This window comes from Cyclopterus lumpus, chromosome 6, assembly GCF_009769545.1.
Source record: "Cyclopterus lumpus isolate fCycLum1 chromosome 6, fCycLum1.pri, whole genome shotgun sequence".
NCBI classification, from domain to species: domain Eukaryota; kingdom Metazoa; phylum Chordata; class Actinopteri; order Perciformes; family Cyclopteridae; genus Cyclopterus; species Cyclopterus lumpus.
In genome coordinates this window covers 17,974,313-17,997,669 of record NC_046971.1, presented here as the reverse complement: position 1 = coordinate 17,997,669, position 23,357 = coordinate 17,974,313, and the positions used below count along the sequence as shown (strand labels likewise).

At 41.6% G+C, this 23,357-nt stretch overlaps 2 protein-coding genes across 3 annotated transcripts; one reads left to right on the top strand and one right to left on the bottom strand.

Moving 5' to 3' along the window:
• Window positions 1-980: 980 nt before the first annotated feature.
• slc41a2a (solute carrier family 41 member 2a) lies at window positions 981-8,330 on the bottom strand. The gene is made up of 10 exons (XM_034535376.1): window positions 7,962-8,330; window positions 7,486-7,593; window positions 5,704-5,775; window positions 5,420-5,564; window positions 4,129-4,275; window positions 3,852-3,999; window positions 3,533-3,612; window positions 2,764-2,895; window positions 1,242-1,390; window positions 981-1,157 (listed from the first exon to the last, which is right to left on the bottom strand). The coding sequence occupies exons 1-10, from the start codon at window positions 8,328-8,330 to the stop codon at window positions 981-983; spliced, it is 1,527 nt and encodes a 508-aa protein (XP_034391267.1).
• A 1,120-nt stretch (window positions 8,331-9,450) lies between these two features.
• On the top strand, window positions 9,451-23,178 carry washc4 (WASH complex subunit 4). Of its 2 annotated transcripts, none has more exons than XM_034534527.1 (33): window positions 9,451-9,598; window positions 10,236-10,375; window positions 10,460-10,513; window positions 10,601-10,666; window positions 11,139-11,184; window positions 11,299-11,366; window positions 11,441-11,523; window positions 11,714-11,756; window positions 11,864-11,967; window positions 13,398-13,518; window positions 14,202-14,325; window positions 14,411-14,538; window positions 14,661-14,821; window positions 14,916-15,042; window positions 15,255-15,380; window positions 15,494-15,601; window positions 15,709-15,855; window positions 15,940-16,019; window positions 16,539-16,644; window positions 16,793-16,909; window positions 17,098-17,266; window positions 17,592-17,746; window positions 17,849-17,923; window positions 18,489-18,593; window positions 18,714-18,848; window positions 19,168-19,276; window positions 19,384-19,450; window positions 19,663-19,749; window positions 20,187-20,334; window positions 20,481-20,577; window positions 20,669-20,865; window positions 21,511-21,610; window positions 22,133-23,178. In XM_034534527.1, exons 1-33 carry the CDS (start codon window positions 9,538-9,540, stop codon window positions 22,207-22,209), a joined length of 3,531 nt encoding a protein of 1,176 aa, XP_034390418.1. In that variant the 5' UTR covers window positions 9,451-9,537; the 3' UTR covers window positions 22,210-23,178. The 2 variants fall into 2 exon arrangements, with proteins under 2 accessions (XP_034390418.1, XP_034390419.1); XM_034534528.1 differs by having other exon boundaries at window positions 9,484-9,602; window positions 22,133-23,165.
• Window positions 23,179-23,357: the final 179 nt, after the last annotated feature.

Below are 23,357 nucleotides of genomic sequence, written 5' to 3'. Positions count from 1 at the left end.
GTTTCAACAGCTTATAGTAGTTGTAGTTCAGCTTACTTGAGAATAATAGTTCAGCTTACTTGAGAATTTTAAGGCAATCGGTTTCCTGATTATTTCCAAGTAATATGGACGCTTGGACTAGTAAAGATAACTCTTTCTTATTAGTACCGCTTACTTAATATAACTTGGATCTTTAAGTTATCTGAACTGACTATTTATTGTCAACATAATTAAAGATTTTAAGTTCACTCATATCTTTAAGTTGTCTGAATTTACATTTTATAGTTAACCTAATTAATAATGAGTTAACTATACTAATGTTTACTGCAATTACATGAATTGCCTAAATTCAGTTTTTTTCAGTTTTAAGAACTTAAAATTATTGAGCTACTTTACTTAGAAGTGTTGAGGCAATCGGTTTCCTCACGTTTTTCAAGTAAAGTCAACTTATTACATTTTACAGTGAATGTGAGGTCAACCAGCCTTTCTCCTGGACTGTTATGACCATAGACTGTATGATTATGACCCCTGGAAGCATGGGCCAAAGAGTGATCACAAGGGCAGTGATGCAGCTGACACAGCTGCATCACTGCATCACTTTCTAATGAGAGATAACATATAGGTGTGTTGTGAGAAGGCTCTATCTATTCTCGAGAAGCAGACATTCCCAGACACAAATTTCACCTTCTATGTGTTATTCTGAACTTGAGTAATCTGACAAAAGCATAACATTATGACAATAAATAAGAATTTATATTATCAGAGGCACACAGACAAGTTGCTACAGAACCACAATAAACGATTTAGCAGGAAACTCTCTAGCTTTCGAAGACGTCTGACCACGTCAGGTCTGCTAAATATGTTTAATAATGATGGCAAACGTGCATGAGGAAATATGAAGAACCAATTTGATGAAAAGGTTTCTTTGTCGTTGTAATGTCACTCCTCCAAAGGGCGTTTTGTCATGTTTGCTCCTACTTAAACCGTTTCTTGCAGTGAAACTACACACTGCCTGAGTCACCGATGGACCACAGCACGACAAAAGCAAGAGCGAGGAGAACAGTTCCTAGTAGGTCTCCGAGGGCTGTGAGGTAGGGTATCGAGTAACTGTCGGGGTCTTTACCCCTCCGCCATAGACAGTGGACCATACAGTCAGCTGCACACAGCAGGGAAAAGACCTAAGAGACAGACACAAGTGATATTGTGAAACAGTGAGGATGTATACAGTATGCAGATGAAAAATGTCCAGATGTCTCACTCACCTGAATGAGGCAAGCAGACAAGAAGGTGACAGTCAGGAGAGGACTGGGCAAAGTCTGGCCTCCTTTCATCAGGTGGATAACGTGTAAGAAGATGAGCTGACCAGGAATCACCAAAAGAAGCAGAACCCGGGCAGATCGATGATTTGCTCCTGCCAGGACAAAGCTGAACATCAGAGTGTGTGTGTGTGTGTGTGTGTGTGTGAGGTGAATTAGGCAAAGGGGCTTTATTCTTTATTTGAATGGTGTGGCAGCGGGGTGTGGTTAGGCTCAGCTACAGAGTGGATGGAGTGGGGTCTGTTTCAGGGAACAGTGCCGGGATGTGTAATCAGCCTCAGCTGGGGTCAATTGGGGTTTTTGTGTCTCTTCCCAAGATGAACAGGGGTAGCTGGGGAACGAGAGAGAGAGCAGGGAGCAGATGCTGGCCAAGCATTCGGAAGGAGGAAACGGAACTAATAAAACCAGTTAATTGCAAGATCCCGTGTGTTGCCCTCTTTTGTGTCTGCCTGAGACTCACTTCCATTACAAATGGTTTGACTTTTTCATCTTTACATGAGCCAAAGGAAGTGCATCAAGAAGAAGAAGAGGAAGAGTGGCCCCATAATACACTGTGCATAGTCAGCCTGAGAAGATAAATGAAGGGATTCCCCGGTTTGAAGGACACAGGATGGAGAGAGAGTCGCAGTGACCTTGCGCTGGTCCGAATTAACCAGTAGAAAGAGAGCTGTAGAGGCTAGGGATCAAAGACTGGGAGGCTAAACTGGGAAGAGACGGGATGTTTATGACAAAGGCGATTAGAGAAGCAACGAGTGGGAGATGTTTGCGAAGCAGCCGCATACTTTAAGATAACCGGCTTGGGCGGGTTAACATGATGGACGTTAGTGACGAGAAATATGAAATACTGGGAGGGACTACGGGGTAGGACAGTGGGTTACATGTTACGTTATAAATACTATGTTTTTATATTTGTGAGAAAGTGTAGTATATTTGTGGTAAGAGACTTTGTCGCTGATACCGGAACCCAAATATACGCGAACTGAACTCTGATTGAACCTCTCTTGTGCTCTGTAGGTGGTCATTTACTGAGGTCCTGTGCGTAAGTTCCTGTGAAGCCTCACCAGCAGTCAGCATCAGGTTTTTAAAAGATGAATCAGCATCCATCCAAAAGAAAATCAGCCACAACATCTTTCAAAGGGGTTCTCTCCTCAGTGCTGTAAGTAACATTTCGCTAGCAACAAAACAAATACTTGCAACTTCTATATTTCCCAGCAACCCCAACAAATGTGAACTAGTGTGTTCACATAGTATCTTGAACATCAGATCACTAAAGGTGCAAGTGTAAATGCTGGACCACTCAAATGTGTTGTGATCTAATGTTTTAGGTAAGTATGTTATCATGTTGATAATTTATTGACTCTTGGAGGTTACTCCATTTTATATACTTTCTTTTCTATCCAATTGGGGTGGAGGGGTTAGGTATGAGGTGAAGAGGCTTTATTCTTTATTTATTATTCTTTATCTTTACCTGAGCCAAAGAAAGTGTGGCCTGGGCTGTAGCAGCCCTTACGGTCTTCAGGAACCTCTCCAGGTGAGTAATTCAAATGCAAATGAGTAGAAATACGACTAGACTGTATGGAGACGAGGTTTCCTCCAATACCTATAGAAAACACAAGATTAAAGGAATTCCTCAGACTTCACACAGCAAGAGCCACAACAAGACAGTGTTCCCCATCAACTGCCCAGGGTTTAAACGTTGCTCAAAGAATAAACTCTATTGCATTGGCCTCAGTGATTTCTTCAAACATCTTTGGGATAACAATAGCTGCATATTACAGAATAGACTAAGTGTTGGAGCAGTAGTTTAGATTTTCCCTTTAAGTCATCTTGACCATGAATAACAATGCAACAGTTGGAGCTAATTGATTAGTTTTGTCTTCCTTCTCTATCACTTAAACCAGTCATCCCATGAATGGACTGGAATTCTCCAAATTTCACATTAAGGTTTTACAATTGTGTTTTAAGCCCATCCTATTACTGTTCTCCACACAGTTGTAGAACAAACATGCATGTTTCTAATCTGATCACTATAGTGTTTTATGTGTTGCAACTTTTAACAGAAAAGGCAACGTTTTTCATCAATTTGCACTAGCTTTTTGAAGTCATGTATGGCACTAATAAAAACAGTGTCTTGAAATGGGGAAGCGACTATGAATCTCGTTCAATGCTCAATTCTCTGAGTCGTGTTGGAGCTTAAGGATTCATCCATGACTATGAATTGAAAAATTCAAACTCACCATTTATGACTGGAGCATAAACTATAATCCCTGCAAGGTTTGGATTTGACACAGTCTTGTCCAGAATAAGTCCTCCAATACTAAAAGAAAGACAGCCAAAATAAACCAACATAAATTGTATTCTCCTTGTATTTTGACAAGCAGTGAGGAGAGGGAGATGATAAGTGTATTATCTTAAAACTCAAGGCCTGTACATTTGAATAATTCACTTAATTTATGAACTTCAACATCCACCCCCCACCTAAATGTACACAGTCCAGGTTGTCTTTAATACAATGTGCATGCTTTCCAAAAAGTCAGTGAAGACGGAGATGAGTACCTGCTGATGGCCATTGCTGTAATGATTGGTTCCCAGCCTGTGCGGAGCAGGACGTGACTGGCTGGATGTTTGGAGGAGATGACCACCCAAAGAGGAACCAGGCACAAAAATAGCAAGTCCACCAGGTACAACACGTATGGATACAGATCTGTCAAGAGAAAAGCCTTCAAATGACCTTTATTTTCAACAAAGTTCCTGATCTTTATGTCTGTGTTAGTTCCAAAGTACCATCTGTGGCCAAAGGGGAGAATTACATGACCTGCTTGTTTCTTTTTACCTATGAGGGAGTAGAACCACTGACTGAAGCAGGCCAACAAGGCAAGACTAATGAGATCCCCAAAGCTGGCAGCCATAGGTGTGGCCACGTTGTCAGGGTTGATTCCCATTCGCTTGGAGCCAATGATCACTCCCACCATAATAATACCTGGAGAGGGTTAAAGACAAGGTAATGTTCTTAATCTATGAGGTGACATGGGATCAGTCCTGAGGGCATCTGTTGGAAAGACCTGATGAACTTAATTTAATTTCAACCTGAATGGAAGAATGGCTGTAAAGTCAGAAAATAAAGGTAATGTCGTATATTCTGAGCTTCCTTAGTGGCTCGGATTCCAAAATATCGTTCCACATGTGTTACTCGTCAGTGTCCCCCTCGAAGGAATGCCCTTTGACCTGTTGGAGGCAGGGTCTGTATGCCTGTATCTGAAACGTATATGTCTTTGGTTAGGGGCCCCCCGTTCTCAAGTTTTGGGCATAACAGCTTGCCTATATAACTGTCCTCCCTCGCATCGTCCAGGAGAACTTAGGATTGACCGAGAAGTCTCCGGGCGTTCTATAGGCACCCGTCCTGACCTGTGATTCCTCTCTGTAATAAACTTTATTATACCAGAAAGAAAAGTGTCCGCGGAAATTCCTTCATCATCATTCTTCAACATCACTGTCGCTTGAAATATACGACAGTAATGTAGGGGCAAAAAGATAAGAAAAGTGGAGACTAGAGGTATGGCTTGTGTATGTAGCCCATAATAATACCTCGCTACACATCTGTCTCTGTTGCACTGAAGTTGTTAAAATCGGTCTGTGCTGAAATTCAAACTGTGTCCTAGATGCGACTTACCACAGTCCCTCTGTCCATACTCCCATTTCTAGAATAATGTTATAACATGGAGACCAGCTTACTTAACTGAACAAGTATCAAGTGCATTTTTGTCTTTGTGTGTGTTTGGTTTGTCCGTCTTGGGCTACTGTAGAAACATGCTGGTGCAACATGGCAGACTCCGTGAAGAGGATCCGGTCTTTATTTATATGACTCATTCTAAGGTAACAAAAAGATAACCATTCTTAGTTTCAGGAGGTTATACACTAATGGCAACATCGTTAGGAATAGTATACTCAATTTCTGCTAATAGTTCCCAAATAATAGCAACACACTGGTCCTTTAAGCTTAGTTGATTCCTGAGGTCCAGGGCAAAGCAGAGAAGATTTGAACAGATGTAATTGAGATGTGTGTAGGAATGTGATGCACCTGTTTAAGGACAGCGGTCCAAGGTGATGACAGGTGGTGTTGTTACCTTGCAGCAATGACGCCATGAAGGCGGTTGAAATACTGGTTGAACACAGGAGCATCACATGGTGTAAGGGCACCTTTCCTTCCGCCATCCAGCCCAGCAAAGACGCCATCAAAGAGGCTAACAGTCCGAGCACTGTGGCTTGAAGCTGTAAAACAAGGGTGTTCGTGAGAACGATATATCGAAACAGAATTAAGCCGATTAACTGGTAATGATACTGAAAGGGTTTATTGGAAGATAAGCTAGTTGCAACCAATCACAAAGTTGCTTTTTCCCAAATAATGTACCTGCTTAAGCGCCAGGTTCCCACCGATCAACAACCACTTTTCTCTGGCAGGTTCCATTTTTCCGGCATTCACCTAAGAACATCAGATATGGATTAACGCATTATAACCTGGGCAAGCTCAATGTGCAGATGGTGTCATATGTGATATACACTCCACGGAGATTCCTTCATCATCATTCTTCAACATCACTGCCGCTTGAAAGATACAACACCTTCCTCTCAGGTAAAGTGAGAGGAACGTGACATATGTTCATGACTATTGTTTGTACTCATGTTTGATGACTTGTAAACTCGTTATAATCTTTCTATATCTTATCCTTTAATAAAGTATTCAAAGGCAAACATGCTTAAAGTACTTTTGATTTCTCACAAGGTAATGGAACATTAATTTCCACTACAGGATGGAGTATGAGTAAATAAGGATTGGTTCCTGCAAGACAGAGGCTAAAATGTGCGGGAATGTGAGAGCAGACAGGAGTCAGTGCTTGAATATATCAACAATGTTGCAACCTTGTGCGGGAACGACGTGGGCATAAAAACCAAACACACGCACACACACACACACACACACACACACTCTCTCTCTATAAGCAGATCCAGACAGGAGGACAGAGTAAAGGTACACAGGACCTACAATTTCCACACTCTTATGAGCCCCGGAACATCCTGTATGTAATATAAATGTGTAGGGGGGTGTACAGTGTATGGTCATTGAAAATGTGTTTGGGTATATGTTCTTGACAGAAAATTAGCCCAAAAAATAAATGAATAATTACACAAGGGTGGATATGTCATAAATAAAGGGAAGGCGTTATTCATCTGTATGTTTTCCTTCCCACGCTGATCCAGCATTCCTTTTGTCTGCCATAAGATGAATCAGCCCCCGTCCTGTTTCACTCCCTGTATAATCTCAGGATGACTTGTCAATCTTTAGTGCTCTATCCTCAGTGCTCTATCAGACTATATGCGACTGTGTATAATGATGTCTCTTCTTGCAAGAATAAATTGTTTCATACACAAGTTCTGGTTGTATGACAGCCGGTAAGATACATATTGCCGCAACACTTCTCGCATTACTTTCTAACTTCCCCACCCTGACTACGTTATGGCAGTCAGCCCTCCAGCTCATTGGCTCCCACTGACTGTAAAAACCTTCAAAAACGTGACATACGTTTTGAGCAGCTGGTCCTTGTAGTATTTGGCAGATGTGACTCAAGTAAATAGAGCTTTCGTTGGTACTATTTTTACTCTAGTGCAACAGCGTGGCTGATCACTATGTTTTACTGAAACAAATTATTATTATGATAATATTTGATCATCATCTTCTCTTGTAATCCAGGAAAACATCATTCCAGATTACTTGAATCGTAGAACTATCGTTAGCATACTTTTGTTCTGCAGGATTTTGTGCTGCGAGTTGATCTGCTGCCGTGGTCTTTACAGCTCTGTGAGGGGTTTCACACGAGGACAGAAACCCCATGATGCATGGAGGCAAAAATACAACTCTGAGAAAGAGGTTGCAGTTGCCTAGTCAATCAATTTTCCATGTTAGTCTCTTTCCCTCCAACTCTGTTACTCATCTTTGTCCATTTCACTGCATTGTCAAGTGTTATTTTATAATTTGTGCAACGTCTCATGGTATTTCTTTGTAATTGTGTTTATATTATGAATAGATTACTGACATGAGGTCCCGTTTTGTGCACATAATGGGATGCGTGTGATTGGATGAAATTGCTGGCTTGTGTGTGTGTGTTTGTGTGTTAACAAGCGCGCACACACTCACAGCAGTCGAGAATCTTGAGGCCAGAGTCATTTCCAGGTTCCCCTTCATGCCTAACACCGCAGGGACCAGGATGAAGATCTCTGTGATTTCCTGGAACACGTCCCAGTTCTGCCTCGAAAACACATTCACAAACCACAAACTTAGTAGATGAACCACGTTCAACACCAAAACAACAAACAACAATAAACCATCTTTGTTTTCAGCCAAGGTGACGCTCACTTGAAATAAACACACCAATCTTTTTATTCCATTATCCGAACCGCTTATCCTGTTTAGGGTCGCGGGGAGCTGGAGCCGTTGCCAGCTGACATTGGGCGAAGGCAGGGTTCACACCAACTTTAAAGATCTAATTTGTTTTTATTTTATTTTATATTTTCTGCTGTCTCTTTACTTCCTGGCAAAATGGGGATGTGCTTGTGTTCAAAACGTCCTTCATTTAGTAAACTGTAAACCTTGGCTTGACTTTGTTTTCTCACCTGAACCACTTCAAGCAGCATCCCAGCAGAGATGGTCCCGAGCCCGGCAAGCATAAACGGCACCAGGATCTGAAGCACCATAGAACAGACTGGCTCAGTAGGTGCACCGGAGCCACCTGCATCTTTTGCTCTCGTGGATCCACTGAACCTTGAACTACCATACAGGTGATTTGGGAGCAGAAAGTCTGTCTCCTGTGGCTCATAATGGAGACTGGTGTTGGCCGGTGAAATATTCCCATTAGAGCTAAAAGGTTGTGGACTTCCATAGTTTTGAGATGGGGACGGGTTGGATCCGTGCTGTTGGCTGGTACCTCTGCCCACAGAGCCACTTGGGGACAGTTGCGCTTCTTGTGACTCTGGGACAACCATGGTGAAAAGCTGGCAGGATGTTATTCCGGCTGCTTTGGCTCCAGAGAAACAGCGTGGCACCAACACTGGTCACAAACAGTTGGCCTAAAAGGAAAATGAGAAACACAATAAAGAAATATTGAATTGGTGGATGCAGTCCAAAGCTAAACATTTAGTTATGAAGCAAATTAGTCTTGTTAAATGATAGGACTTATGTTACTTGTGAAAAAATCAAGTGTTAGGTTGCAGAGAGCTTGGCTTTGGCAGAGTCATCTGATGGCACAGATTGCCTGCATTATCATTCTTCATGCTTGTTTCCCATCAACACTGAGGCTGTGTTGTCTGACATTGGCAATGCTCTTTATTTGGAATTCCTAAGAGATGACCAGGTACTAAACAGCAGAAGCATTGTTCAAATTATGTAACCTTCTTTCACACAATCTGCAATAAAATGCTTTTCATTAGTGTGTTAAAATCAATAATACGAATGAAGATGCTTGAAAGAAATGTTGTGTTTATATAATATGTTTGGAAGTTAAGAAACAGAAACTTTGATGGAGATACGTATATTTCTTATGTCAAATATTCATAGTCAAGCATTTTCTAATCATCAAACCCTCAAAATGGTTTGATGATTGAAAGTGTTACAAGCACCAATTATTTTGATGGAAAAACATATACAATCATTTAAGGTTAAGTAATGTTATAGGAGTTAGGAGTAGAATAGTAGAATAAATTTAAAAAGTCCTTTACCGTTAACGTGAAACCATAGAAGGCGTCTAATTCTCACACTCTTCTGCTGACCATGTCGTCCTCTGAATGGTGTGCCGAGTCTTTCAGTGTGACATTACCCTGACTCACCCTCACACACACACACACACACACACACACACACACATAGGGTTTCCTCACCGCCTCTATCACACACATACTTGATAGATATTTGTTAAGAGCAGTCTAATGCTACCCTCTGACCAAAAACAGTATTATAGTGTAGCTGTTATGGATGTTGTTGCAACACATGTTTTGGTTATTTTTATTTTATTTTCCATCCATCTATTTATCTATCTATCCATATATCCATCCAGCCAGCAAGCGAGCCACCTATCTAAAACAAACTCCATTTCCCATGAGCACTAGCGATCACTCAAAAAATCATGAGACCCGTCATGGGACCGTGTAAGCCCACTCGTTAACAGCAGTGTTTTGGCTCACCTATGCTGGCGGTATGGCGGTAGAAACCATCGCACCTGACTGGGAGTTTGACCGTTTTGACGACGGGTCCCAAAGTAAGTACCGTCCCGACTTGCTGTGAAACACAGCGACGTGCGGAGCGACGTTAGCACCCAGTGCTACGCTGCTAGCGGGCTGCCTTCCCTGTGGGCGCCGTCTATTTGCTGGCACGGAACACACCTGACAGTTATTTGCAAACAACAGCTTTTTACGTGGACACATTTAATATTATTTCACTTTATTTTCTTCCACTGAAGGCAGCCCAGTTGTAACGTAAAGGGTACTTTCGTGAAGTGAAGCGACAGCAAAGTTAGCTGACGCCAACGGTCACGTCGCTACAGCTGATCCGTTTGACAGCCTGCCGACACTTGGGTCATTTTGACAGTAGCTCATCGTAAAAAAAATAAAGCACACACAGTGGACTGTAACTCCAAATTCCTTCCATGAAAGCAAATAAAATTAAGATTGGTAGCGTGTATTGTGTCGGATGTCCTGTAGTCAATAAGCACATGCACCCAGCAGAAACCAAAGGGGGTTGAATGTTGATGTCTCTTATATAAATGATAAAGAGAGAACGGCCATTTGTTGCTCGGGTTTTAGTCAAACGGAACGGGCCGGACTCCGTTAACGGGCCAGTCTTCCTCTGCAGCACCAGCCCTGCTGAAGTGTCCTTGATCAAACTCTGTTATGCAGAAATACACACGGAGGTTCAACTGAAGAACTACAGCAAGTTTCTGGAGGAGTACACCTCTCAGCTGAGGGGTATCGAGGAGGCTCTGGATGACTCCATCGGAGATGTGTGGGACTTCACACTGGACCCCATCGCCCTGAAGGTAACAGATCAAACACTAGTGGCTAACCTGATAACAATATACACCTGTGCAACCTCCTACCCAATACTGTCTACTCTCTTTCAGCTTCTCCCATACGAGCAGTCATCCTTATTGGAGTTGATTAAAACAGACAACAAGGTAGGCTCGTTAAAGATGAACAGAATCTGTCTCATATCCTGTTTTTTCCCTTTTTTTCATAACTACTTAATATTGTGTTGTGTGTAGGTTCTGAACAAAGTGATCACAGTTTATGCTGCTCTGTGTAGTGAAGTGAAGAAGCTTAAGTACGAGGTAAGCATGTGTTAGCACTCTGTGCTATTGTGTTATTTCTGTTTGTGTTTTTAATCATACATTTCTACTCTTGCTTAAAGGTGCTTTGTGGAGGTTGAAGGAGGAGGATGATGTTGTTGTTGTTGTTGTGTATCCTTGTGATTAATGCATTTCCTTCCAAATGCTATTTTAAACAGTATTTTAAATCCAGCATTGTTTACTTCCATGTTTACTAGCTTGCAGTCCTCTTCTTCTGCCTTTGTTGGCACAGCGCTGCGTATTTGGCGTGTTCCCGCTACTTGTTGATGAGTGTGACACCATTGGTGTGTCAAGTTAAACAGAATAGGAAGTCATAAAAAAACAGAGACATATCGCTTCTCGGTCTAAGTGAATCTTTCCAGTGTCAAGAGAGGTTGATAGCTCTTGTTTGTGTTGTGCTGTGTGTGAGCTGTAAATTCATGTTCTAAAGGCCTGATTTTATGTTCCCATGCAGGCAGAAACCAAGTTCTACAATGGCTTATTGTACTATGGAGAGGGAGGTAATCTGTCAGATATTACTACTTACCCTCATGCTTGGACTGCCCTTAGTGGTGCATGGAAATTCTCGATCCACTGATAAGAAATAAAGATGTAAATGTGCATTTGTGTTGCAGTGTCAGACACCAGCGTTGTTGAAGGGGAGTCCCAGATTCAAATGGGCAGATTTATCTCGTTTCTTCAGGTAGTCAATGAACACCTTCCGTCGAAACACACTGCATTTTGTTGAAATCCCGATAACGTCTTCTATCTTTTCAGGAACTGTCCTGTTTTGTGTCAAGATGTTATGAAGTGGTGGTCAACATTGTTCATCAGCTGGCTGCCCTCTACAACAGCAACAAGTAATGTTGCACAGTGATTGTAGTGTTCTAGTTGGCTTGGCTCAAATACCCGTGTTATCAGAAGAGCTTTTGTGCTCTTTATGGAGACAAAACAACTCACACTGCATTTCTAGTTTAAGTACTTATTGCATGTTTATCTCTCTTACAACGTAGAACAAAAAGTATAAAAGCATTTCTCCTCATATCTCAGGGGTACAGCAACAATCATTGAGTCATCAGGTGTCCATTTCCAGGTGGGTTTTAAGATTCGGGTTCATTTCAGGTCTTCAATCTCTTTTTTTTTTTCTTCCTCATCCATCTAAATATTTCTTACTGTGTCTGTCTTGTGTTCCTTCTGCAGACCGTGTACGAACACCTCGGGGAGTTGTTAGTGGTTCTGCTCACACTGGATGAGATCATGGGAAATCACGGCACACTAAAAGATCACTGGAAGATGTATAAAAGGTACGCACACGAACACGCATACGCACACGCACACGCATACGCACACACACAACCAGTGAGATGGCTATGTGGTGGACTTATTTGTTACTCCTATTCCCAAGTTTGGATGAGATGTTTAAAATAATGAGATCCAACAATCAACCTTCTGAGTATCTATTCCTGCGCAGGAAGGAGCAAGTCTGCAGGACGATGAAGTACAAATGCACATTGGTTTCGGGCTCAGTTATATACCTTTCCTTTCCTTCGTGTAGCACACGAACATGCACAGACAGTGAATATGAAAGGGAGGGGTGAAAGGTGCATCAGAGGTTGTATGGTTTGCTTCATTGTATTATCACAATTGTAGAGACAATGCTGCCTTATGAATAAGGAGGCTACAAGTGTCTGGGTCCCAGCAGCAGATTCACAAGCCGAAGGCCACAGGAGACAGATAAGAGAGCGGGCTTGATAGGGGAGGTAACAAAATAATGTGTTCTTCCAGTGAGAATGTGTGCCCATAAATCTTGCGATTGCTTGAAAATTCTAACGAGATGGAGAACAGGGGCCACAAAAAGGTAATTGCCAGCATAAGCATAACATACAAAATATAATATGATATGATATTCAAACCTGCAACAATTATAACGTCCAGAATGTAATGTTAAAATAACCTTCACCTTAATCTTTAGTGTGGAAAGTCCTCATTACTTTCTTAGAAAAGTTATAGCCTGTCTGCTTTGATACCGTCCGAGACTGTAACACAGATAACAACTCACAGGGCGTAACCTTTTGATCTGAGCACTTAAAATCAGGCACGGACACAAGTCTGTGTGAGTCCTTTCCACTGTCACTGAGATAAGCAAGAAATTATATTATATACCGGTATATTATATTATATTCCTTTTGTATCAACAGTCTTTTATTACATAGGTTTGAATGTATTGACTTTAAGACTTAAACCAACTCTTCTTCTTTGATCCTGGTTTGATTTCCACATCAAGTATTTTTTTACATTAAAGCTAAATTCCAGAAATCCAAGTATTTTTTTTACATTAAAGCTAAATTCCAGAAATCCAATTTTTGGGTACTGAAGACAACATTCGTCTGTTAGAATTGTAAATGATCTGGTAGACCATGAAGGACACCTCTGAATGGTTTATAAAAGTGGATTAAAACCATACAACCAAGAAAAACTGTCAAAACATGTTTGTGAGACCAGAAAATACCTCCTACAAATCCTACAAAATAGTTGTTTTTAACTCGACTAAAGTATATGCACGTAAATGTGATCTAGAAAGATATTTTGCATTAACCCCTACATTTTCTGCATTTATAACGCATTTCATCAGTTTAAACCAGATATTATTTTATGATCTATTTCAACACGAATGCTTTAATATCTAAATAATGTACAGCCAATGGTCTTCTGTAATTGTATCCTCTAATTCTAGGTTGTTGAAATCTGTACACCATAACCCGGGGAAGTTTTCCATACCTGAAGAGAAGCTGAAACCATTTGAGAAGCTCCTGCTCAAGCTTGAGGGACAGATGCTGGATGGCATGATACTGCAGGTGACTTCCCTTCTTGCAGGCCTTTTATTATGGTGTAGAATTCATTTTCTACACTAAGTGTTTTGCTAGAAAGTCAGTTTAGTGCCAATATGCAAACAGGAATCAATTAGGTAATTTTAAGACTGAATATATTCTGAGCAGGTGAAAATTAATGTTCCGTTACCTTGTGAGAAATCAAAAGTACTTTAAGCATGTTTGTCTTATAACACTTTATTACAGGATAAGATGTAGAAAGATTATAACGAGTTTACAAGTCATCAACCATGAGCCTAAGTACAAACAATAGTCATGAACATTCAGCTGAATGGGACAGAAAATCCAGACTCTCTTGCAGAACAGTCAGAAGTCTCTGCCACCCCTCAGTCTAAGACCTCCGTTCTTATACACTTTCACAGAAGCCCAGTACAAGAACTGTGTTCATTCTACTGGAGCTGAGAGATGAAAGGACAAGGCCTTCTCTCACTCTCCCCCCCGGGCCTCCGTAGCCGATCATGTTTGACTTGTGTCTAGTAAGATAACCCCAGGACATTAGTGTCCCGCGACCTCACCTTAAACCCATCCTTGTTCCTCAAACACATGTAAACACGTATGGCATATCAACAGAGTTGCCCAAGCTACTACTACCTCAGAGGGCAAGGGTCAGGGTTTTTGCCCCAACAATGATGTTTACAACTGTGTGACAGGCCTGTGTGGAGCAGAGATTCGATGATCCCGGGGAAGGAGTAGCTGTCGCCAAAAACGGTGCCTTTGCCGAGGAGTTTTCCTTCAACATTCGCACCATATTCACCAACGTTGAGTCCAAAATTGGTCAGTTTCTCTTCTGCAGATCGACTAGTTTGCTCTTTGCTGCAACTGCAAGTGATTTATGTCTGTTTGTCCGTTTTGTTTTCAGGGGAACCTTCAGAGATTGACCAGAGGGATAAGTATGCCTGCGTCTGTGGTCTATTTGTGCTTCACTTTCACATCTTCAGGAGTGTCGACAAAAGGTTCTACAAGGCGCTGCTTGACATCTGTAAAAAGGTAGCTCTTGGCCTACCACTTTTCTCTGTCGGTTACAGCCCTCCCTCAACTTAATTGTATTTATTTTTTAATCATCTGAAACTGTCTCCATCCCGTGGGTTTGTGTCTGCCTTCTCCTGCAGGTCCCAGCTGTCACTCTGACTGCAAACATCATTTGGTTTCCAGACGCTTTCCTCCTTGCCAAGGTCCCGGCCGCAGCTAAACTGATGGATAAGAAGAGTCTACAGTCGATCAGAGCGCATAGAGACACCTACCTCCAGCAAAGAGCACAGGCACTAACAAAGTCAGTAGGGCCAAAGATCAGTCCCGTTTAATTTGTTTAATTCCAAATTTCCAATTTGTAGAATCTGATGGTTTCCGCTGTCTCTTCTTTTCAGGGATGTGCAGTCCTACTACGTGTTTGTGACTTCATGGATGATGAAGATGGAGTCCATTTTGTCCACGGAGAACAAGAGTGACAAGTTGGCAGAAGACTTGAACAGCAGGTGTAATGTGTTTGTACAGGTAAGGGTGATAAGACCAGCTCATCACATGACACGGCAAAAAGAATAAACGAGACAAATACCTGTATTCATTTGTTTTGTCAGGAAGTTTTCTGCAAGTCTTTTCCTGTTAAACTGACCACATGTGTTTATTTAAAAAATGGTGTGCCTTTTACAAGCAAGTTTGTTGAAGGTATAACGTCTTTACGAAGGTTCTCTCTGTATTCCTCACAGGGCATCCTGTATGCATACAGCATCAGCACCATTATCAAAACCACCATGAACATGTACATGTCGATGCAGCGGCCCATGACCAAGACCTCTGTCAAAGCTCTGTGTCGACTCGTTGAATTGCTCAAGGTGTGTGTGTGTGTGTGTGTCTGTGTGTGTCTGTGTGTGTTCATACTTTGTCACCAGTGCATTGTCTGTTTGAGAACAACTATTTAGGTAATGTGATGTGTCTCTCGTTTCAGGCTGTGGAGCACATGTTTTATAGGCGGTCCATGGTTGTAGCAGACTCTGTTTCTCACATCACTCAGCAGCTGCAGTCACAGGCCCTCAACGCCATCGGCGTCGCCAAGGTAAATACACAAACAATGTCAATGTTGGTATTCACAGGAAGAGTTTTGGGAGTTGTAAAATATTTCTATGCTTCTAATTAACTTCATTTAATGTGACATTATTGCAGAAAAGGGTGATCTCTGACAAGAAGTATAGTGAGCAGAGGCTGGATGTGCTGTCGTCTTTGGTTCTGGTAGAAAATGCTCTGAGTGGACCCAGCACAAAGGAGCGGCGCCTCGTGGTGTCTCTGGCCCTGTGTGTCGGCACTCAGCTGGTTTGTTGGGAGAAGTTCGATAGGGATACAAACACTTCTGTTTGCTTTCTCAGCTTGACATTGAAATCTCTCGCTGTCTTGTAGAAAACGTTCAAAGATGAGGAGCTGCTTCCACTGCAGCTCGTGTTGAAGAAGCTGGATCTGATCAGTGAGCTCAGTGAGAGGTGGGGTTTTTCTTCCTTTTGATCATGTTGAACAAAATTTCCAAGTGCTAATTTGCTAGTCAGTGCATGACACGATCTGCCTTTGTTCCGTCTGCCAAGATCTTTCAAAGTGATTAACCCTCCAGGCAGCCAAGAAAAAGTGTAGCAATTCAGATGCTGCTGCTTTCCAGCCAGCTTTCAACATCTCATGTAATAGACAGCCAGTTGTTGTGCTGTGATGTCTCATAGGCAAAGAGCTTGCACAGTAGTTTTGAGAACAGGCTCAAACCAAACGCTTTATATAACCAAATCATTAAGCTGCTGACATCACAACCGCAAATTCATCACTTTGGCACGTGGCGGTCATCGATTATGTGTTGAACCAAACATTTGTTATTAAATCCGACACTTGGATGCTAATGTTGGACCAGAACGTTGTAGAAATTCCTGGAACAAATCTTTTCATGTTAGCAATTTGATGTTTCCTGTGACCTACTTTAAGAGTCTTCTGGCATGCGACTGTTTTCCTTTACTCCTCAGGGTCAAGCTGCAGTGTGACTGTAGTTTCCTTTACTGGCACCGCGCTGTGTTCCCCATCTACCTAGATGATGTATATGATAACGCTGTGGACGCAGCGAGAATACATGTAAGCGGACTGGATTGATCACACGCACTCTTTCTGTAACATCTTGCCTATATAACTGTCCTTTGTTTGCTTTTAAATGTTACCCGTTTCCCTCTCTGCTTGTGTCTGATTGGATGCTCCGGTGCTCTGCCTTCCTGGATGACATCAGTACATGTTTAGTGCACTGAGGGACAGTGTGCCCTCCATGTTGCACGCCAAACACATGGAATCATGTGACCAGCTGCTGGAGAGCTACGATAAGGAGATCATGGACGTGTTCAACGAGGTGAGAACAGATGAAAAAGAGTAGCCAAATATGAAATGAGGGTTAAAGTTAGAGGCAGAAACAGGGGATGGTGTACAAGATTAGGGACATTAGACTTAAATAGTTTTGTGCAAATCAAAGAGCTTTGCCGTCACATCCTTCACTTTCATGTGCATTTCTACGTCTTGTTCTCATTTGAACTCTTGTAGCACCTACTGGACAAGCTGTGTAAGGAGATTGAGAAGGACCTGCGTCTCTCCGTCCACCGCCATCTGAAGCTGGACGACAGGAACCCTTTCAAAGTTGGCATGAAGGACCTGGCTCACTTCTTCTCCCTCAAACCCATCCGATTCTTCAACCGCTTCATCCTTATCAAAGGTGATGTCCATAGTTGTACATGGTTTTATTGGTCTTTTTTCTAACAGCATCTACGACACTTATATTAACTATCGAGTATGTGTCCCATTTTGGCTGAAGTGTGCGTCCTCTGAGTGCTATTAGTGTTTTAGTTGCAAGTACTTCTATTTGACTACTTCATTCAGCAGAAATAGTTGAAACTGTTCTAATCTGTGTGATGTCTCACCAATAAACTGTGTGGTCATCATAAGACAGCGTATTATGAAACACTGACACCTGCTGGAAAACTGCAAGACGTTACTGAAAGTATAACTAACTAAGTCTATTTCTCTTGTTTTTCATGCAGCCTATGTGACCCACTACCTGGATAAAACCTTCTACAACCTAACCACTGTCGCTCTCCACGACTGGGCCACCTACAGCGAGATGAGAAACCTCGCCACGCAGCGCTATGGACTCACCATGACGGAGGCACACTTGCCCAGCCAGACCCTGGAGCAGGTCTGTGTGGTTGCACCGCACACGTCGTGGTGGAGATTTTGATCAAAGAAGTGAAGGTGATAGATTGGTTATAACTGGATCCCCGGTGTGTTTCCTCATCAGGGCCTGGATGTTCTGGAGATCATGAGGAACATTCACGTGTTTGTCTCACGCTACCTTTATAACCTCAACAACCAGGTAAGACACGTCAGCATGTTCACCTTCCATCTCTTAAACCAGGGCTCGGCAACCTTTCCTATCCAAAGAGCCATTTGGCCCTATTTTCCACCAAATAAAATGTGTTTGTGTTATAAAGTTTAGACAATAATGTGTTAATAGGGGGATACCCATAAATCCTGCAATTTCTCGGGAAGTTTAATGAATATGCTGAAGAGTTTCACAAAAGAGGGGCCTCCAAAAGGTTCTTGCCAGCACGAGCACGACATGATTATATTGAATATAATATGATATGATCTTCAAACCTGCAACAATTATGAGTACAGTATTCTTTCTATTAGACTACTACGTTTCCATTTTAAAACGCATATCTCTTGCTACGTTGGCACTGAGCTGCCACACTACGCCAGAGTTTTAGACTAGAGCACCGAACACGGAGGAGTTTGGAAATGGGGACGTTGGCAGTGAAAGCAGATGAATATGTCCACGCAGAATTGACTCTATTTAAAAAAATAAAAGGGAGACGACCCCTGTCTTAAAGCAAGCAGTTGTTTGTGCATCATAGACAGTTTTTGCTCTCCAACAGATCTTTGTAGAGAAGGCCAGTAACAACAAGCACTTGAACACGATCAACATCCGTCACATCGCCAACTCCATCCGGACCCACGGCACAGGCATTATGAACACCACGGTGAGTTTACAGACTGTGGTGCGTGTTTTAGTTGCTGTCCATCTGTACTGTTTCCTTCAAGTCTGGGTGTATCAAGGGCTTTGCTGCACCTGTTGCACATGTTCTCTCTTCTTTCATCAGGTGAATTTCACCTACCAGTTCCTGCGGAAGAAGTTTTACATCTTCAGTCAATTCATGTACGACGAACACATCAAGTCCAGACTCATCAAGGACATTCGCTTCTTCAGAGAAACAAAGGACCAGTCTGATCAGAAGGTAGGAAATTCATTTCACCACCACCCGTTACACAAACAAAGCACAATGGTGGAACTTTTTCAGAACATTTTGTGATTTAGTTTAATCAGGTGGTTTTAGTGCCTTTGAGCCCCAGCTGGTGAGAGCTGGAAACTTGAATCCAGTGGTTTGGATTAAATGAACTTGGAAAAGTTAAGTTTTCATTTTGACAGACAGACTTCTTGGAACTTGTTAGCTGTCTAATCCTCCAGAAGTTCCCGTTTGAAATACTGCAATTTCATATTACTAGGCACAGTAACAAGCTTGTGTTCAGCTGTAGTGGTCCATGTTTTTGTCATAGTATCCATTTGACCGAGCAGAGAAGTTTAACCGCGGCATCAGGAAGCTCGGCATTACTCCTGATGGTCAGAGCTACCTGGACCAGTTCAGACAGCTCATCAGCCAGATTGGTGAGGAAAACACACAAATGCTGATCTGTTCTTGGCATTTAATCTTAGAAATGTCACTGCATGTGTAGGCAAATTTAAACCAACACCAATTTGATCCTTTTTTGCAGGTAATGCCATGGGCTATGTGCGTATGATTCGCTCTGGAGGTCTCCACTGCTGCAGCAGTGCCATCAGGTAAAAGAGTTGTTCGACTGCTGGTTGTGTACATGTGTGCTCCTTTATGCTGTAAATATGAAGGTCTTGGGATTTATGCATCTGAGAGTCTTTAAAAATGTCTGACTAACTGGATAAATAATTATTTTTTTCTGTAAATATTAAGATAAATCCAATTTAAAACTTTCTGCCATATCTCACTGGTATGTTGTTGTGTCTGTGTTCATCTCCAGGTTTGTCCCCGACCTGGAAGATATAGTCAACTTTGAGGAGCTGGTGAAAGAGGAGGGACTTTCAGAGGAGACCCAGAAAGCTGCAAGGTAGGGCAATTGAAAGCCCTGCACTTTATTTCTCCAAATTATAATTGGGGTTAATTTAATTAGTCAATTTATTTTGTATAGCCCAAAATCACAAATTACAAATTAGCCTCAGAGGGCTTTACAATCTGTACACACAGCAGCAGGAGGATCCCTCTCCCCGGATGGACAGAAGTACAATAGATGTCATGTGTACAGAATGAGCAACATAACATAAGTTAAGCTTTAGCTCCAGTAAATGTAACCCTAGAATTCATTTTTGGCTTCATATTTCTGTCATGCACACAAACAACTGTTTCCGTTGCGTCTATGAACGATATTTTCAGTGTATTTCCATTTCTGCGCCTGCAGAGGGCACCACAGCTACAGTTTAAAGGAAATAAGAAAGTAAACATTACCTGTTGTTTGCATCGTCTTCCTAAATGTTGGGTCATTTCCAGTGTCCTAGATTCAGTGTTGGAAGATCTGACCAGCAACTCTGCCGAGGGCACGGAGTACTTCAAGATGCTGGTGGCGGTGTTTGCGGCCGAGTTTCGCAGTGCCAAGAATATGCACCTGAGGAACTTCTACATGATTGTACCCCCACTGGTCAGCGTCTTTCATTTGTTCCTATGCTACTACCTGTCACGCTCTTTTCTCCGTCCATTTGTTTTTGTCAAACTGATCTCTATGCAGTGCATCATTAGTCTATGCAGCACTCTCAGTAATTGGTGCGCAACTAATCTCCCCCACAGACGGTGAATTTTGTGGAGCACTCCATCAGCTGCAAAGAGAAACTCAACAAGAAGAACAAAACTGGAGCTGCTTTCACAGATGATGGATTTGCTATGGGTGAGTATGTACGATGCAACATCCGCTCAAGGCTCGACACTTGTGCTGCTTTTTGGCTTTTGACTAACTTACACTGCAACTCCCGCCGCAGGTGTGGCGTACATCCTAAAGCTGCTGGACCAGTATCTGGAGTTTGACTCTCTGCACTGGTTCCAGGCCGTCAGAGATAAGTACAAGAAAGAGATGAATGCTGTGGTGAAGGAGCAGAGCATCCAGACGGCCAGCCAGGATGAAAAATTGCTACAAACCATGAACCTCACTCAGAAGAGGCTGGATGTCTACCTTCAGGTACAATCCCTGTTGGATTGGAAACTCCTTCAACCACCCTCTAAGTGGAGGAAGTTAACAGGAAGTATAATGTTCCCATGGAGTCAGAGTTTTCTTGCCTAACTTTTGACAAGTTTGCGGCATTAATACTGCGCCCAATTAGCTATTGTCTGTTCCTGTTTGGAAAGTAGCCATGGGTGTACAGACTACTCTCACTGACTTTGAGCATAAAGAAAACTTAACATGAGGATTCTTAGGCAGGTTCTGACATTTTAAGAAGAGTCTTCACAAAACTCCTGATATCCTCTGGACGAGTAAGTCAAATTAATCTAAATAAATAAGTATCAGGTTTTCAGATCTAGCTAAGTTATGACCCAAAGAAGAAAAACAAACTTTGATGGACATTGCAGCAATTGGGAGCTAATGGGTTTTTAAGTGCCTCCATGAGCTTTGTGTCTGACGCTGCTTCTGCTCCAGCTGCTGATCGGATTAATAAGCAGGCCCGACTACAATAACCAGCTTCCTGATGTTTTTAGAACCCCGCGGTGCACCGTTCCCTTTCACCTCAAGCAGTATCTTTGCCTTGCGTCTCTTCCTCCACGCCTGACATCCTCTTATGTAAATGAATTGTTCAGTCTGACCTCTTTTGTCCTCCTTTCACTTCAGGAGTTTGAGCTGCTCCACTTCTCGTTAAGCAGCGCGCGGATCTTCTTCAGAGCAGACAAGACCGCAGCCGAGGAGACTCAGGAGGAGAAGAAAGATAAAGGTTAGGCGGTGTTGTGATGATTAATGGAGCCTTTTAATTATGCAAAACCACTGGCACACCCAACCTGTTCTACAGGCTTTTTGTAGATGATTTTTCATAGAGAGATAGTCCTATGATTGATGAAGGATGATGTCTTTATCCACTTTTAGATCTCAGAAATAACTCACTAGCCATTTATAATATAGACAATATATTTATTTTTGATTTCACATTTTATTGTTTTTCAGTAGAGCTTTTATATGTGTATATTTACACCTATTTTCATTATTTATGTCCAGCTTTGTTGTCCTTGTCTGTTTCTATTTCTGTATACGTGCGTTGTGAGAAAAGTAAAAAAACAAAGTTTTTTACATTTATTTATATATATATATATATATATATATATATATATATATATATATATATATATATATATATATATACACACATACACATACACATATACATATATACACACACACACACACACACACACCTATACCTGCTAATAAAGCATATTCTTTGTCTGATTCTTTTCATCAGATGTTGCTGCCAAAGCAGGAGGTCCTTTAGATGGCTCGACTCTCCCAGAACTGGCCCCAAAGTTACCCTCACTGTGAAAACAGCAGATCAGTGTTCACAGCTTGAGGACTGTACAATGTGGGAGAATGCGCCTCGCTAGAAGAGTGAGTGTGAAGAGAAGATCTAAAGCAAAAGACTGCAGTGAAATGTGTATGTGTGTGGAAAACAACAGACAGTTGAAGGATATTGTTTCTCTTTACGTCCCATGACAAAACAATCATCTTAACTAGAGAATGTGTACTTAAAGTGCTTCGGCAAGAAGTGTCTTTTTTTGTTTCCGTTCTACAGAAACATAACATCTCCAAACCTTTCTTTTTCCACTTCTAATAAATTCAATTAGAATTTGTAGCATGTACGCAAGCGACTGCAATTTGAAATGGTCGGGTGGCATAACGAGTGTAATGTAAATGCTGTCCTCTGCCACGCTGCCTCTTAGTACGTGTACTTTTAGTCTGGATGGACTGGTTTATACAGAGAAGCCTCAGCTACGCCTGATCAGACGACATCTGTGAATGCTTCTGAGTATTGATATCAATACTTTGCGAAATAATTGTTTCTGTCCAATTTCTTAATTTTGACTGACTGTCCATGGCTTTTGATAGTTTATTGACAGTTATGAGGACTCTGAGATTGTTTTCAATGTATAATCTTCTCATGTTCATGTGCCATATTTGTCTACTGCTATTGTTTGTTTTATACATTGTAGAAGTTATGTATATGTGCCTTTCTAAACTGTTTTGACAACTTAATTAATTTAGAAATAATGCATTTAAACACAAGATCTATAAGTGTAGCTTAGTACAAAAGTGTCTTTATTTCTCTGCAGCACTGGAGATGTATGATTACATTTCTTTCCCCAATGTTGTATCTATCAACATGTGAAAATGAGGCCAGAATTTGGTCAAAATTACATTCCATGAATTGACTTGCTTGAAGAGAAAGTTATGTAAAGTCTTTGAAGACTAATTAAACGTGCACTTTTGACAGAATTAAATATTTCTCCATCATGTGTAATGACATCTTTCACAATGAAAATGAAGATACTACAAAAGGTTTTAAGGCACAGATTACATGCTTATGTTGCCATTGTAAACATTTAACTAGTGTATCATACAAAACGTAACTATACATTTAGTTTTGTACATTATAATTAGAAATGGCTCCAAGAAAGAAGTTTAACCCAAAG